This window comes from Choloepus didactylus, chromosome X (genome assembly GCF_015220235.1).
Source record: "Choloepus didactylus isolate mChoDid1 chromosome X, mChoDid1.pri, whole genome shotgun sequence".
In the NCBI taxonomy this organism is placed as follows: Eukaryota; Metazoa; Chordata; class Mammalia; order Pilosa; family Megalonychidae; genus Choloepus; species Choloepus didactylus.
In genome coordinates this window covers 143,715,144-143,729,090 of record NC_051334.1, presented here as the reverse complement: position 1 = coordinate 143,729,090, position 13,947 = coordinate 143,715,144, and the positions used below count along the sequence as shown (strand labels likewise).

Sequence of the window (13,947 nt, the reverse complement as noted above, 5' to 3'; positions counted from 1 at the left end):
CTGAGTCACCCTTCCTATATTCTATGCAATTCATGTTATTTTTAATGGGAGCAATTTTCCAAACTACAACTTATGTACTAAACTTAATTAAAACAAACAAACAGTGTGGATGGGGAAAACTATCTTGCCAGTGGCTGTGTCTCATTGGAGGGCACAAGTTAAGGTAAATTACCTGACTCACTATGAAATATCAGAAATATAAATTTGGAGACTTTTTCCTTTTATCACCCCCTTGCCCCCCATGTGACAGTTCCTCTAGAATGACACTTGTGCCAAGGGCCAGACCTAGAGGCCAAAGAGCTGGGGAGACAGGTAAACTGTGTATCTTTACTCAGAGCCAAGGGGAGAGCTTCTTCGGTGGACATCTCCAGCCATTTGCTCTGAGAATGAGGCTCTGGCCTGGACCATCAGCTCTGGGCCATGGGTTGGTGACCTCTTTTCTGAAAATGTATCCAGCTTCACCCTTTGTGGTTAATGAAAAAACAAAGTCACTCAAGGCCAGCTTTGCCATGTGAAAGGAAAAAATATTCCACTTTAATATACTTAAGAAGTCATCTGTGATACATTAGAAAAGGTACCGTCTCAGGAGCAGGTCGCCAGGGGCTAACTTTACTGGCACAACTTGACCCGTTAATGGCCGACCAGGCCTAGTGAGTTAGGATTTTTTTCTGCATCAGTGGTTTACAGTCTTAACTGATTCTTCTAGCAAATGTTTCCTAATAAACCCAAAGCTTCCGTCTGCCCAGAAATGGCTACTGAAACTTAACTTTCCCTCTCCCACGGCCGGACCATGCGGCCTGCTCCTAACTCCTTTGTCCCGGAAGCTTTGGGACCCAGCGCCAGGCCGGCATGGTTCTTGGCTCGATCTCAGGCGGTGCCCTGTGCCGGGGTCCTCCTGCCCTGACTTCAGGAGACATGGGACAGGTACCCGAGATGGGCCCCTATGTGGTCCGCTCATTGCAGGTCCCACGCGCTTGGCTGCGTCCAGAGCTGCGTCCAAAACGCCGTCTGCCGGGTGGGAGCCGAAGCAAGTGGCCCGGGCCTTGCCGCAGCGTCACGGATCCCCGCGCTCTCCCGTCTCCGCCGCTCTCAACGGTCCTGGAAGAAGGGAAACATTTGGCGGAAAAGGCTCTGAATTTGCGCCACCCGGCTGCCCACAGCGTCCTTCTCCTTGGCCGGTGGCGCTCTTGTTCTCGCCATGGGCTGCACGGTTGTCGCGCCCGCTGCGCTCTGGATGCGTCGCAGCGTCCACGCGGCAGAGCCGCTGCTGTTGTTGTTGACGTTGTTGCGCTCGCTGCCGCCCGCCACCTCCCAGTCCTCGGTCCCCAACAGTTCCCGCAGCCTCTGGGGCGCCTCGGGCCGCAAGTAGTGGCACGCCCTGTGGCCTCTGTAATCGCGGCGCGTGGGGTCGGCGCCCAAGGCACCCACCAGCACCTTGATGACCATGTCGTGGCCCTGCAGGGCCGCCAGGTGGAGGGGCGTGAGGCCGCCGCTGCCCGGGGCGCTCACGTCGAGCTGCAGCCCGCGGCGCTGGGCGAAGTCGTGCACCAGTATGAGCTCCTCGTGGCGCCCGTGCTTGGCCAGCCAGTGCAACACCGTGTAGCCCGTGATCGGGTCGCCCCGCAGCAGCAGCCCAGGCTCGGCCTCCAGTAGCTCCCGCAGCGCCTCAAAGCGGCCCTCCGCGGCAGCCAGCATCCACGCGTGCTCTCGGGGCTCCAGGCACAGCCCGCTGCCGCCTGGCCCGCCCGCGGGCTGTTCCGACAGACACCCGGCGGGAGCCGCCCCCTGCAGTCCCAGCAGCTCCCGCAGCACTACCCGCCGGCGCCCTGAGCCCGCTCCGGAGAGCATCAGCGTACCATGGAAGGGGGGCTCCCGGGAGGCGGCGGCGGCGTGGCCCCGATACCTGCCCAGACTACCGGTGTCCACTCTTGAGGGGCGGGGCTGCAGAGAGCCCCGCAAGCTCTGCGCGGTTGGCGTCGGCTTCGCTGCCCTTCGGGGCTCGGTCATGGTCCTGCAGCTACTGCCGTGGCCGTTCTAGAGTCTAGCGTTCGCTGCCCTTCCCGGGCCCCACCGGGAGAGGAACTGGCGCTGGCGTTGGGGAAGGAAGCGGCTTGAGCAACTGGGCTCGGAGGGAGGGAGCAAAGAAGGGAAGGAGGGAGGGAGAAAGCGAGCGAGGGGGGTGGCCGGCGCGGGCGGCGGGGGGCGTGGAGGGGTGGGAGCTCCGGCCAAGTCCCCAGGGCCAGGCCCGTTCCAATGCTCTGGGTACCGCGGTCACCTCAGCTCCTCCAGGTCGCGGGCGGCCCCGCCCCAAACGGCCAGGTGAGCAGGGAAGCCCCGCCTCCGGCACGGCGAGGGCTGCGGTGGGGCGGGGGTGGGAGCGCTCCCGGAGGCTACAGCGAATGGCCTCCTGCCCCAGCAACCCGTATTCTCAGCATCCCTGGAGCTGCTGGGGGGAGGAAGCTCTAGGGCGCCCCCTCCCCAGCGAGGTGAGCTAGGCTTCCAGCCGCTGCCGCTGGGAGCGCCATCCTTGATCGCCAAGGGCCCTCGCTCCCCGCCACCCTTCCTTCCCCCTTCCCTCTTATCTCTTCAGAAGTCTCCCTGCACTTTGTTCCCGAACCGCCCTCGTCCCGCGCCCAGCTTTCACCGAGGCGGCCCGGCGGCCCCATGTGATTCTGACTCGCCTTCCCTGCCCTTTGTGTGGCCTTGACCTTCCCCCGCAGCTCCCGGAGCTGCACGGGATTCCTGCAGGGAAACCCGAGACCAGGGTCCAGGTAGGAGACCTTCCAGGGAACTGGGAAGGGGTAGTCCCCTGCTTTCCCGCAGCTCCTAGCTCCGCTCTTTCCTCCCCTCCTCTTTAACCTTTCCTAAGTTGGCTTGAAGAAGCAGGTACGGGTGAACCTGAGCCAGCGGCCATGATAGCGCCCCGCCCTCTCCAGAGACACAATCCTGCTCTCTCCCTAGGGGACCTGCTGATTTCTGGAAAGTCAGGGTTTCAGAGCTTTTAAAAGAGAAGAGTATTTTACCTTTTTACTCCTAACACCGGCCTTCCTTTTGCCCTGCCCTTCCCTCAATAAATGGTGGTTCTTGGCCTGTTAAGGAGTTCAGTCTGTGAGCAACAGGGAGCCATAGAAGGTTCTTGAGCTAGAGAGGGACACAGACAACGATTAAGATGGTGTTTTAGGAAGATGATTCTGGGAGAGGCAGAGGGGGGAAACCAGGAGACTGCTCCAACAGAGGGGCCAGAGAGGATGGGGGCTCAGGCCAAGCCAGCCCACTCCACTAGACCCAACAGTGGTACCAGTAATGGAAGGTATCAGAAGGTTTTCTTCCTGGGCCCTCAGATATTTGGGACCAGCGCTAAATATTCTGAGCTTTCTTTCATGATAGCCTATGCATTTGTAATCCAAATTTGAGCATTTACTATGTGCCAGACGCTGTGCTAGATGCTTTGTATATATTAACTCTTTTAATCCTTCCAATGTCCTCAAGAGCCACATACCATTACTATCCCCAGTTTGCAGAGAGGATAGGCTGCTTGTCCAAGGTCACCCAGCAGAAGTGGCAGAGCAGGTCTGTCTAACTCCATAGCCTTTGTTCTGGCATAGTGGAACTGGCATTCAAGCCAGGCTTATCAAATCACTCACACAAGCCCCAAATTCCAGCCAAATGGATGAACTTGCCCTAACCCAAGTATAACCTTGAACTTGCCCTTCTCTACCCGGAATGCCCTCCCTCACAGCTTCAGTCTCATGAAGTTCTCCCTGTCCTTCAAGGTCGGCTTCAGTTTCCATCTTCTACAGGAAACCTGCCCTAATTACTCCAGCCCAGAGTGATTTCTCCCCCACCCCACAACCCTCTGTTTCTACCATTCATTTGGCACCCAGCACAGACTGCCTTATGTTATGTTTCTCTCCCCTTGCTCTGACAGTCCAATTAAACTATCAACTCTTTGACAACTGTCATATTTATTTTTGTGCACCTAGGGAAATGTGATTTTGCGTGTGTTCGGGTGGGGGCATGCATGTGTGTTGGGGGCTTGCACTCCTGCAGCCACATCGCTGCCTCAGACTGTATCTGCAGAACATCAAAAGCAACTCATAGATTTGGTCAATTCATTAAAAAAAATAGTAATCAAGTGGTTTGCTTCACTGAGTTGACTAATCAAAGACCAGGCCCAGGCCCAGAATGGGCCCCAAGCTTTCAAGCTTTCATTTTCAAAATGAACCCTGACTGACAAGCTGCTACTTCCGTTGCTCTGGAAACTCCCCTCTGCAACCCCAAATCTGTAAACACCAAACCACACACATGCACACACACTTCCAGAATATGCAAACAGTTGCAGCAATATTTTTTTAATCAAAATGCCAGTGTGTAGAATACAGGATGGAAGAATGCTTAGATTATTCATTTTCCTCACCACTAAGCAGGCAAATCCCTTTCCTATTAGCGCTAATAATACCTCTGGTGCCAGTTCAAAGATAGCAAATGCAGCTGCCTGGCCAGTGCCACAGACCTATGACACATGTCCTTGCTTAACTTGGTTGCCAGAGATCAAAGCCACTATACCTCCCTAGCAACTCGTTTCATCTTTACTTAGCAACTGCTTTCTACCCAGGATCACCAACCATATACACTGTTCCCCAGAACTACATCACCCATCTCTATTTAATACCAGAGAATAGGGCAGAGGGAGTGGAAAGCAGACAGGATAGTACCAACCCATTTAAAACTAAGATGCCAGCCATCTGAGGCATTTGCTACCCCTCCAAGGGAGTGGGGCAGAAACCCCTCAAGCCATTGGAAATAGCCTCCCCAAAAGTTGGATGTAGGGTAGGTATATGCATTGCAAATGGTCATACCTTGTGTCTTTTCCAAATAGAGGCCTCTCAAATATATTTAAGGGGTCATTTACAGGTCCTGGACTATTAAAACTAGAAGAGATCTTATGCTTCCTTTGTCCAGTTTCTTCAATTTGCAGGTGACGTTGAACTGTCAGAGAGGATAGCTGACAGGCAGAGAAACTTAAAACTGAAGTGTTGGGCATACATCAAAAATCAATCTCAGTGAAAAGAGCGGCTCAGAAATCCTGTTGGAAGTCAGTGGGGAATTGTAATTGATCTGCAAAAATTGAATTTGCAAACAACTTGTCAGGAATATACCCTTGGAGTGAAGCCAAAGGCACATGTACCCTTGGCTCTCAGTGGAGTTTGCCGGTGGGGCTTATGGGCTCAGATAAATACCAGGGAACAGAAAAGGCTAGAGGGGGATGTGTGGAACACGGGAGTTAAAGTCTCCGAGACTTCCACAACTCCTGGTGATAGAGGGATTGGGGAATATTCTTTTTTTTTTTTAATCATTTAATAAATTGTTTATTTGTAAATCAATAAATATGGATACTAAGCCTAAAAATTTAGGCAATCAAGACTACATTAGTAATAGGCATTTAGAATGAGATTCCATTTGCACAGATTTGTTTTGTAAACAGCATAATAACTGCATATGTATACTCTGAATGTACATTAAATTATCTTATACTACTAACTCTCCTTAGAAAGGATATATTCTGCTTAGTTCTAGTTGAAGTATCATAAATTCCAAATTAATTAAGATTTACTGTATTTTAGGATAGCTCTGGTTCAAGTATTGATACCTTCAGCCATCTATTTCCTACTTACATATGTATGCATGTATACATATACATGTAGTCATGTATGCGTGTTGTTTTTCTGAAGTCTGTCTATAACAATCTACTGCTAGTAAAAGATAACTGAAGTTGCTGTGTAAAAGTATCCCTCAGTTTTATTCTAAACTCATAGTTAATTGATTTTATTGTTCTCAACCTATCATACCTAGAAGAAAAACACTGGGACCTTAAATCAAAACTCAATTCCACTTGTCTAAAGGTTTGGTTAGTCATATGATTTTGCTGAAGTCTTGTATGTAAATATAAATCAATAAATTAATCTACACAGTTTGAGAGATGTTTTAGAATCCTATGACCCTGCCATTCTTGAAGGAAAGTGATGCATAATTTCTGGGTAATTTAGAGAAAAGTTGACCTTTCCAGCTATTTTAAAAATGAACAGTTCTTTCTGTTTATCTAATCTCTGAATTTATCTTTCTGAATTCACTGGTTTCTAAAACTGGCAAAGGTCTGAAACCTAGGCAACTTAAGGGACGGTGTAAACCAGCCCGAGAAGTACTTCAAAGTGTTGTAAATTGTTTTTCATTTAAGAGAAACAATCAATTCCCACTAAATCCTGAAATCATACATCAGTTTAGACACCCCCCCCCCCCCCAGGACAGCTCCACATTCTACTACGAAGCTTTAAAAAAGTTGTCTTGTGGGTAAAGGATGGCTGTTCTCAAAGACTTCTCAATGGACAATATCATCACCACCTATCCCTTACTATACCAAAGAAACTGGAGAATAAGTAGCCCATTTCTATTTCTATAGCACCAAATGTAATCACCAATTTCTTTTTCACCCGTAAAGAGTATTTTACGAGGCTCTGAAAGAGCAGAGAAACTAAGGATCAGAAGATTTAAGAGTATCTAAAAATTTAAATATTCAATCTTTCACAGAAATTTTATCTCCTTACAAGAAAGGTACTAAATAGTTACATTTTAAATGTCCTATTTATAATTTTTAAAAATCAGATACTTCTCATTTAAGAGAAAGTGGAAATTATTTAACATATGAGGAGTAGGAGTAAAGGATGAGCTATATATCAAATTCAAATTACATTAAAACCCAAATATAAAATATAAACAGAAGTGAAATTTTCCTAAGAGGAAGTGAATATTCACTAACCCCTACCTCCTCTCCAAGTAGGTAAATCACACTAAAGAGAAGAAATCTACATGGACTTTCTCACTTTGATATAGGTAAAAAAATATAAATAAATTTCATGTTGCCAAAATAACTGTCTAAATGTTTAGGGTTATATAGTTAGAAATATATAATTCTACTTTTATAGACAAGTCTTCTAGGGGAAATAAGTTAGCACATCATTTGAATTGGTTTCCTACACACTGGGCAGGGCTTATTTAAATTTTTTAGCTTCTTTGCACATGTAAAACATGCCATAAGATGTCCTGTTGTGCCATAGACAATGCAACCATTTTTAGGTCGACCTTGGCAAATCACACAAGGTTCAATGGCGTTAAGGGGAAATCTAGATTCCACACTGTCTTCTTTATCTTGTGTTTCTTCCCTCTCAAACTCTCTGACATCTTCTTGACTGCTATAAATGATGCTAGCAGAAGCTGATGGCTGAGAATAGTCACTTCCTTGGGATTGGGAGGCTTGTGTGATTTTATCATCATTTTCCTCAACACATGACTCTTTAGAGTCACTCACGTTCATTTTTTTGCAATCAGGAACATCAAAGCCGTCTTCTACATGTGTTGAGTTTTCTAGTTTGGCTCTCTCAGATATTTTCCCTTTATCCTTTCCTTTATCTTCAGAAAGCCAGTTCTCACGAAGGGCCCAACATCTGTTGTAATGCAGTGAAAGGAGAGGATTCATTTCATTGCATGAAGTACACTTCCAATAGTCAGCTAAGGAAGTTTCAGGAGCTTCTTCAAATGAATCTGTATCACTCTCTCCTGCCTGAAATACAGTAACTCGATATACCAGATTTGACGGCGTCTCTGTTGAATCACTGCTACTGCTTCTTTCACGGCATATCTCCCTTATTACACACAGAGCAAAGCTTTCACCAAAGGAAAAGGAAACACTATCAGATTTGTGGCGCTTTCTTTGTCGTTCACCAGCTAATTCATCTGAATTTTCTTCTGTCTCACTAACTGCTCTCCTTCTAGATGAGGTAGTTAGTTTAAAAATCAAATTTGAGAGTAGCTGGCGGTCTTAGGTGCTGCTGATTTGTGTGATTTGAGAGGGTCGATCCCGCCGCTGCCACCGCCGCCGCCGGAGGATCCCCTCGGGCGGTAGTAAGCATTAATAATGTCTTTCATCTTTGAGTGGATCTACAATGGCTTCAGCAGTGTGCTCCAGTTCCTAGGACTCTACAAGAAATCTGGAAAACTTGTATTCTTGGGTTTGGACAATGCAGGCAAAACCACTCTTCTACACATGCTCAAAGATGACAGGTTGGGCCAACATGTTCCAACGCTACATCCGACATCAGAAGAGCTGACAATTGCTGGAATGACTTTTACAACTTTTGATCTTGGTGGACATGAGCAAGCCCGTCGGGTTTGGAAAAATTATCTCCCAGCAATTAATGGGATTGTCTTTCTGGTGGACTGTGCAGATCATGCTCGCCTCATGGAATCCAAAGTTGAGCTTAATGCTTTAATGACTGATGAAACAATATCCAATGTGCCAATCCTTATCTTGGGTAACAAAATCGACAGAACAGATGCAATTAGTGAAGAAAAACTCCGTGAGATATTTGGACTTTATGGACAGACCACAGGAAAGGGGAATGTGACCCTGAAGGAGCTGAACGCCCGCCCCATGGAAGTGTTCATGTGCAGTGTGCTCAAGAGGCAAGGCTACGGCGAGGGTTTCCGCTGGCTTTCCCAGTATATTGACTGATGTTTGGACGGTGAAAATAAAAGAGTTTTACTTCTCTGGACTGATCCTATTCACAGCTTCCTCATGAACTTTTCTAATAGAACAAGGAAAGCTCTCCAACCATGTCTGGCGTTGAGAAGCCAGGAATCTCTGGTCAGCTCTCTCATCGCCCAGTGGTGACATGTGCTCTTCTCCACACTATTGGGAGGTAACATTGCCCCACATGCTGGTGCAGGTCTGCATCCCGGGACTTGGAAGCTGGCAGGATTTGCTGAGTAAAGCTGTGTGCCATCGTGGGGTACCTGAAAAGAAAAACACGTCTCACCACTGTGGTTGATTTAAAAGAAAGTGATTCTATTTTTAAAAGAAAGTGTTGTTAATGTAATTGGTGTCCCTCCTAACTTTTTTTTTTTTTTTTTTTTTTTTTTTTTTTTTTTTTTTTTCAATTTGAATTGTTTATTCTCCCATTTAAGAAAAGGGAAGACAGAGAGGGAAATGATGAAGAAAAATATGGAGAAAGAAAATGAGCAATTCTCTTCAGGGAGAGAGCAAGATCTGGATGGCTTGATGGAAAACATGAGTCTAATTGGGAGGAAGAATGCAAAGGCTCCCTGAAACAACAGAAATCTCTCTGCAACCCAAGGCTACAGTCTTACAGAGCCAGCTCCAGGACACAACCACCAGCCAGGAGCTCTACCGAAACCGAATCAATCCCCAGGCCTGGGATTTCATTAGTTTGGCATCCTGTTGGTTTGTGGACATGTTTTAACAATCTTGGGTCTAGCCACATAGAAAATGGTCTCTTTCTTCTCAGGGTTTCTACAGTGTCTTTTGGTGACTCCTTAGCAGCCACTGGCTGACCGATTATCATAGGCTTCCATTCTTCACCAGGAGAGCAATCTGCTCCTGTACCTGCCGCTCCACTTCCCATGCTTTGCTTTGGCTTCGACACCTCAACAGCTCAGCCTTATGGTCCTGGTGATGCATAGGGCAGTAGTTCTGTGGTTCACACAGCTCCGTATATTCGGGAAAGAAGTCTCTGTAGCCTCCTCTGAGAATATATAGTTCTGGGTAGTACAATGCAGGATACTGGTTCAGAGCCCTGTCCTCTTCTCTCAGAGAGCGACACATGCGGGGGCCCCTCTCTGAGGAGAATTCACAGTGGAACACAATTATTATTCTTTTCTGGGTGTCCAAAGCAACAATGGGCTTCTTCAGAAAGAAGTTATGTAGTTCTTCCTGTATATACAAGTTTAAGGCTCCCCGGATATGTCCTCCCAGGTACTCATATGGATAGCGGCAATCGATGATATAAAACTTCTCAATCAGACTCTGGTACTTCCCCCACAGTAAGGCAGCCACCGTTTCTGGGTTGATGTACTTCAGATCTTGGTGTCTCCCTGACACAGTTGGCAGGACACATACCCTGGAGAAATCACCAGTCAGATGCCCCTGGTTAGAATCTTCCTCCAGCATCTGAGTCATATTAACATCACACAGAGAGACCGTCTTCTTTAGACCTAAGCCCTGAAGATGAGAAGATCCCCCTTTTCTGAGCATTTCATGGCTCGAACCACAGTTTTTAACTTGATTTGGTATTAGGTTATCCTTGAATTTTACCTCCTGCTTCAGTCTTGGCCTGTTCAAATTCTCTGGCATCGAGGGAGAGTGATATAAGCAGCTTCTATTCAGAAATGCCTTGGCCTCTTCTTGACCATCCAGGGAAAATTCCATCAATTCATCTGAAATCTCCTCTGCCTGGTCTTCTACTTGTTCTGGATTTTTATCCAATTTTGGAACTGTAGTAATGGGACTTCCCAGGTCTTTCATTTCACTTTCCATGAAATTTCCATTGTCCAGCAGAGAAAGGGGAGACACATAAGGTCCCCCTGGTCGCTTCTGAAACCTTAGTTTCCTGGGTGCCCGCCACTCCAAGGGCTTCAAAGTGTTTTTATTTTCTTTATTTGCAAGTGAGCTACACATTGCATCTTTCTTTCTGTGGTCATGGTCCAAAGTATTCGGAGTGCTGCACAACAAATGTGCTGAGCTGTACTTCATAAGGTGCTGATGCTGATTCATCCCAGTTAACTGTATTTCCTGAGGTCCTGAAGAATCCAAGTGATCTCTCTTCTCCCTACCAGTTTCATCAAGGTCTGCAGAAGTGGTAAGCTGAGTGGCAGACATCTCCCCATTGCTAAGATTCGAAAGATCAAGGCAACGTTTTGGGGTTCCTCCAGACAAAATGCTTAGGTTTGCAGAATCACCGAGGAGTTTGCCCACTGGAGTTCTAGGGAGATCTGGACAGACGGTAAAGGAAGTGTCTCTCTCCAGAAGCAAGTTTAACCTCTTCCTCTGGCTGCACCTAAAAGTGGGCCTTGAGCCAGGGCTTCCCTCACTGGTGGATGAAAAGAGATCTGCAGACATGGTGTTCGAGTTCTCACCAAAGGAAAAATAAATTCTCAGGTTTGGGGTCTTGAGCCTTGCCTTCAGGAAAAAGGGAAGTGGGTAGAAAGCTGAAAGAAGCGAAGACTCAAACAGAATTAAAGGAAGGAACAATCTGGGAAACGGAGGCCATTAGCCAATGTACACTTCTGCTTGTGGACTGAATAGGTCAGAATTAGGCTTCGCCGATTCCCTCCGCTTAGTTATACAGCTTGGATAGAAGACGACCTACAGCCTCAGGCCTTCCCTCCTAACTTTTTGAGTTCACAATTTACTTGGTCCAGAGTTTTCTATTCTTCTTTTTTTTAGTGAATGGCATTTAGATTTTTCATAAAATTATGAACAGACACATTGGAGGCCAGAGCTCAGCCAGGTGAACTTACTCCTGTTGAATTAACAGGTTGGTGAGAGGACCCCCCTGAGCTCACCAGTCTCTAACTGCCTTGTAGTGGGTGACATCCCGTTTTGCACAGAGAACTAGGAAAGGGGCAGGACCCTGGCCTTTGCATTTGCAGCAGGTTTCTACTCTGGTGAGCTAGGGTCATTCCTCATCAAGGAGTGTGTAGCAGATTGTTTACTGAGGAGTTCATTATAGAATGGGTTGTTATTATTATTACTTAGAAAATTAGGATTTTCAGCCAGTCTCTGCTTTTATACTGTGGTGAAATTTCTTTTTTCCCTATAGCAACTTCCTTACTCATTTTCAGGTATAAAAAGTGACTTCTGCCTCATGAAAGAGTTGAGATTGCATCCAGGTCACCTGTGTTGTCACATACTGCAAATGTGTCTCAGTTACTTTTGCACATATTCTTGGGAACAAAATTTCTGAGTAGGAGAGGAAAGCAGGGCAAAGTTAACAGCTTATCAGTTACCTAGTTTTTGGTGTTTAAAAGTAAAGGTTAACAAGTGTAGCTTTCCCAGATTTTTTCTTTTTGGTATGAAATTGCCCTTTCTATTCCAGAAATAAGCTGGGGAGAACATTAATCCAAGAACTTCTGTGGAGCTGTTCTTTTTGAGCCAGCACCACTTCTTGTCAGATAGTAAACATCCTGTATAAAAGTGTCAGCATCCCCAATAGTGTGCGTGAGGATTCTTTTTACAGCATTCTATTTTTCCTAATGCTATGTGTGCATTTGGATTTTCATTAACTTTAAGTTCTACCCTCATAGTACAAGATGAAGGGATAGGATATGGTCTTAAGGTGGGAGTCTTTCTTTATACTTTTTTCCTTTAATGAAAAGTTAGAGGTGAGTTCTTCAAAATTGAAAATTGTGATGATGATGCTTACTTGCAGAGGGTTGAACTAAATTTAGTGGATTCCTGCTTCTGATATAAGGATGGGGAAAATATGGATAATGTATTCCTGGGGATATGAGAGTATGGTTCTTTAATTGGATTTCTCATTCTCAGTCCTCAGTACTGCCCTGTTGGCAAAACAGGTCAGGTACTGAATGCAGAAGCTCGATGAAATTAAGTCTAGGAAGAGCATGTATGTCATTAATTAGCGGGGCATAGTGAATATGACAAAATTGTTGGTTTGGAAAGGGAGTAAAGCCTTAAGTGAACAAATCTAGCTAACAGTGAATGAACTAGGTAGTTGCATACTTTTTTTTTTTCTTTTAGCTAAAGGTTACCCATACTTCTCTATCTCGAGACATGAAAAGTATGGTTGCTTCAGTGTTAGTTTTCTTGTTTTTGTTTCTTTCCTATTTGTCCCTACTTAAGTGGTAGCAAGCTAGTAAACTATGATAGGGCAGCTCTTTGTGAAAGTGGTTTATTTTAGCCACTGGAGAAAGAGGAGGAGGTTGAAAAGTTAAGAAGCACCAGTCTCTTTCTTGCCCCCATTCCTATAATACTGTACCTGAATACCATTCCTATAATACTGTACCTGAAAGAAAATGCTGTGAGGAGCTCTACTCCAAACAGGATCAGAGTTTGTACAGGAACTCCCATGAATTGACACTTTTCATTCTGTTTTATCAGAGTGCATATATGTCCTAGTTTAAGGAAAAGCAAAACAGTCATTTACAAAAGAAAGTCATTCTGTATTCTAAGCATTTTAATAAAAAGTTAAAACAAACAAAAAAAAAAATCAAATTTGAGGATGAAGGTTTCTCTTCCTGCAGCTCTTGCACAGTGTCCTTTTGCTCACTGTCGTCCTCAAGGTGACACCTGTTTTCACTCACAGATGTGCCTGAATCTGATGGCTCCTACTGATTGACCACTACCAAGTTTCTGTAGATCATTGTATATATTTTCCTGTGCTCTTTCACAAAGAAGCCTGGCCCTCCAAACAAATTGCCTAGAAGATCATTTGAACAATATACAATATGTTGTTGCTTCTCCGCAGATAATCGTTTAGCCATAATATACTGGCCAAGATAAAATATAACCTCTTTCATTGTGTAAGTGTCTTTTTGTGCACCAACAGACTTTAACAACTTCAAAAGCAACGGCTTTGGTCTAACCGGGATCTCTTGTTCCGAAGCAGGAATCTGTGATGTGCTTACAGCACCATCAGTAGATACAGACATGTTGGTATTGCACATTTGCCATGTGGGATTTTCGCTCCTGGAGCTGGGGTCCCTCGAGGTTTCCCCATTCCATTCATGGGGCGTGCGGACGCGCTGGGCCTTGGCAGCCATTCTATTTGCACGGCCCAGGCCACTGGGGTGCTTTCGAATGCACTGGATCAGAAGAAGCTCCAGGCACCAAAAGCATCAGAACCTTGATCAGAGGGCTCAGGGCTGCCCCGCAGGTTCGGCTTCTTGCCCCCATCCCACTTCCAGTTACACAGTACGGCACAAGCCTCAAAAGGAGAGGAGCTCGCTGGGGAAACATTCTTGAGGGACCATATATAAAACATAAATTTTCTTTCCTCCAAAGATCTGTGATAATATCATCACGTGATTCTCAGTGAGAAAGCCCAAGAGATAAAGCTCCTTTCCCACTGAGTTAAA

The 13,947-nt window shown here is 46.0% G+C and overlaps 4 protein-coding genes across 5 annotated transcripts; 1 reads left to right on the top strand and 3 right to left on the bottom strand.

The window, feature by feature from the left end:
• Positions 1–503: 503 nt before the first annotated feature.
• Positions 504–2,240, bottom strand: SOWAHD (sosondowah ankyrin repeat domain family member D). Its single transcript, XM_037821794.1, has one exon. The coding sequence runs from the start codon at positions 2,005–2,007 to the stop codon at positions 1,090–1,092; it is 918 nt and encodes a 305-aa protein (XP_037677722.1). The 5' UTR covers positions 2,008–2,240; the 3' UTR covers positions 504–1,089.
• Positions 2,241–7,003: 4,763 nt separating this feature from the next.
• On the bottom strand, positions 7,004–13,536 carry LOC119523346 (E3 ubiquitin-protein ligase Mdm2-like). Its single transcript, XM_037822112.1, has 2 exons — positions 13,202–13,536; positions 7,004–7,820 (listed from the first exon to the last, which is right to left on the bottom strand). Exons 1-2 carry the CDS (start codon positions 13,534–13,536, stop codon positions 7,004–7,006), a joined length of 1,152 nt encoding a protein of 383 aa, XP_037678040.1.
• On the top strand, positions 7,865–8,606 carry LOC119523347 (GTP-binding protein SAR1a). The gene has a single exon (XM_037822113.1). It carries the CDS (start codon positions 7,970–7,972, stop codon positions 8,564–8,566), a length of 597 nt encoding a protein of 198 aa, XP_037678041.1. The 5' UTR covers positions 7,865–7,969; the 3' UTR covers positions 8,567–8,606.
• On the bottom strand, positions 9,029–11,232 carry LOC119523345 (M-phase inducer phosphatase 3-like). Of its 2 annotated transcripts, none has more exons than XM_037822109.1 (2): positions 10,166–11,232; positions 9,029–10,093 (listed from the first exon to the last, which is right to left on the bottom strand). In XM_037822109.1, exons 1-2 carry the CDS (start codon positions 10,967–10,969, stop codon positions 9,413–9,415), a joined length of 1,485 nt encoding a protein of 494 aa, XP_037678037.1. In that variant the 5' UTR covers positions 10,970–11,232; the 3' UTR covers positions 9,029–9,412. The 2 variants fall into 2 exon arrangements, with proteins under 2 accessions (XP_037678037.1, XP_037678039.1); XM_037822111.1 differs by having other exon boundaries at positions 9,029–10,072.
• Positions 13,537–13,947: the final 411 nt, after the last annotated feature.

Excerpts from the sequence above, each read along its gene's own strand:
- SOWAHD (XM_037821794.1), bottom strand. The coding sequence starts at position 2,007 with ATGACCGAGCCCCGAAGGGCAGCGAAGCCGACGCCAACCGCGCAGAGC.
- LOC119523347 (XM_037822113.1), top strand. The coding sequence starts at position 7,970 with ATGTCTTTCATCTTTGAGTGGATCTACAATGGCTTCAGCAGTGTGCTC.
- LOC119523345 (XM_037822109.1), bottom strand. The coding sequence starts at position 10,969 with ATGTCTGCAGATCTCTTTTCATCCACCAGTGAGGGAAGCCCTGGCTCA. Across the intron at positions 10,094-10,165 it reads GGCCAAGACTGAAGCAGGAG|GGGGGATCTTCTCATCTTCA; the intron begins GTAAAATTCAAG and ends ATGCTCAGAAAA.
- LOC119523346 (XM_037822112.1), bottom strand. The coding sequence starts at position 13,536 with ATGTGCAATACCAACATGTCTGTATCTACTGATGGTGCTGTAAGCACA. Across the intron at positions 7,821-13,201 it reads AACTTGGTAGTGGTCAATCA|GAGAGCAGTTAGTGAGACAG; the intron begins GTAGGAGCCATC and ends CTCATCTAGAAG.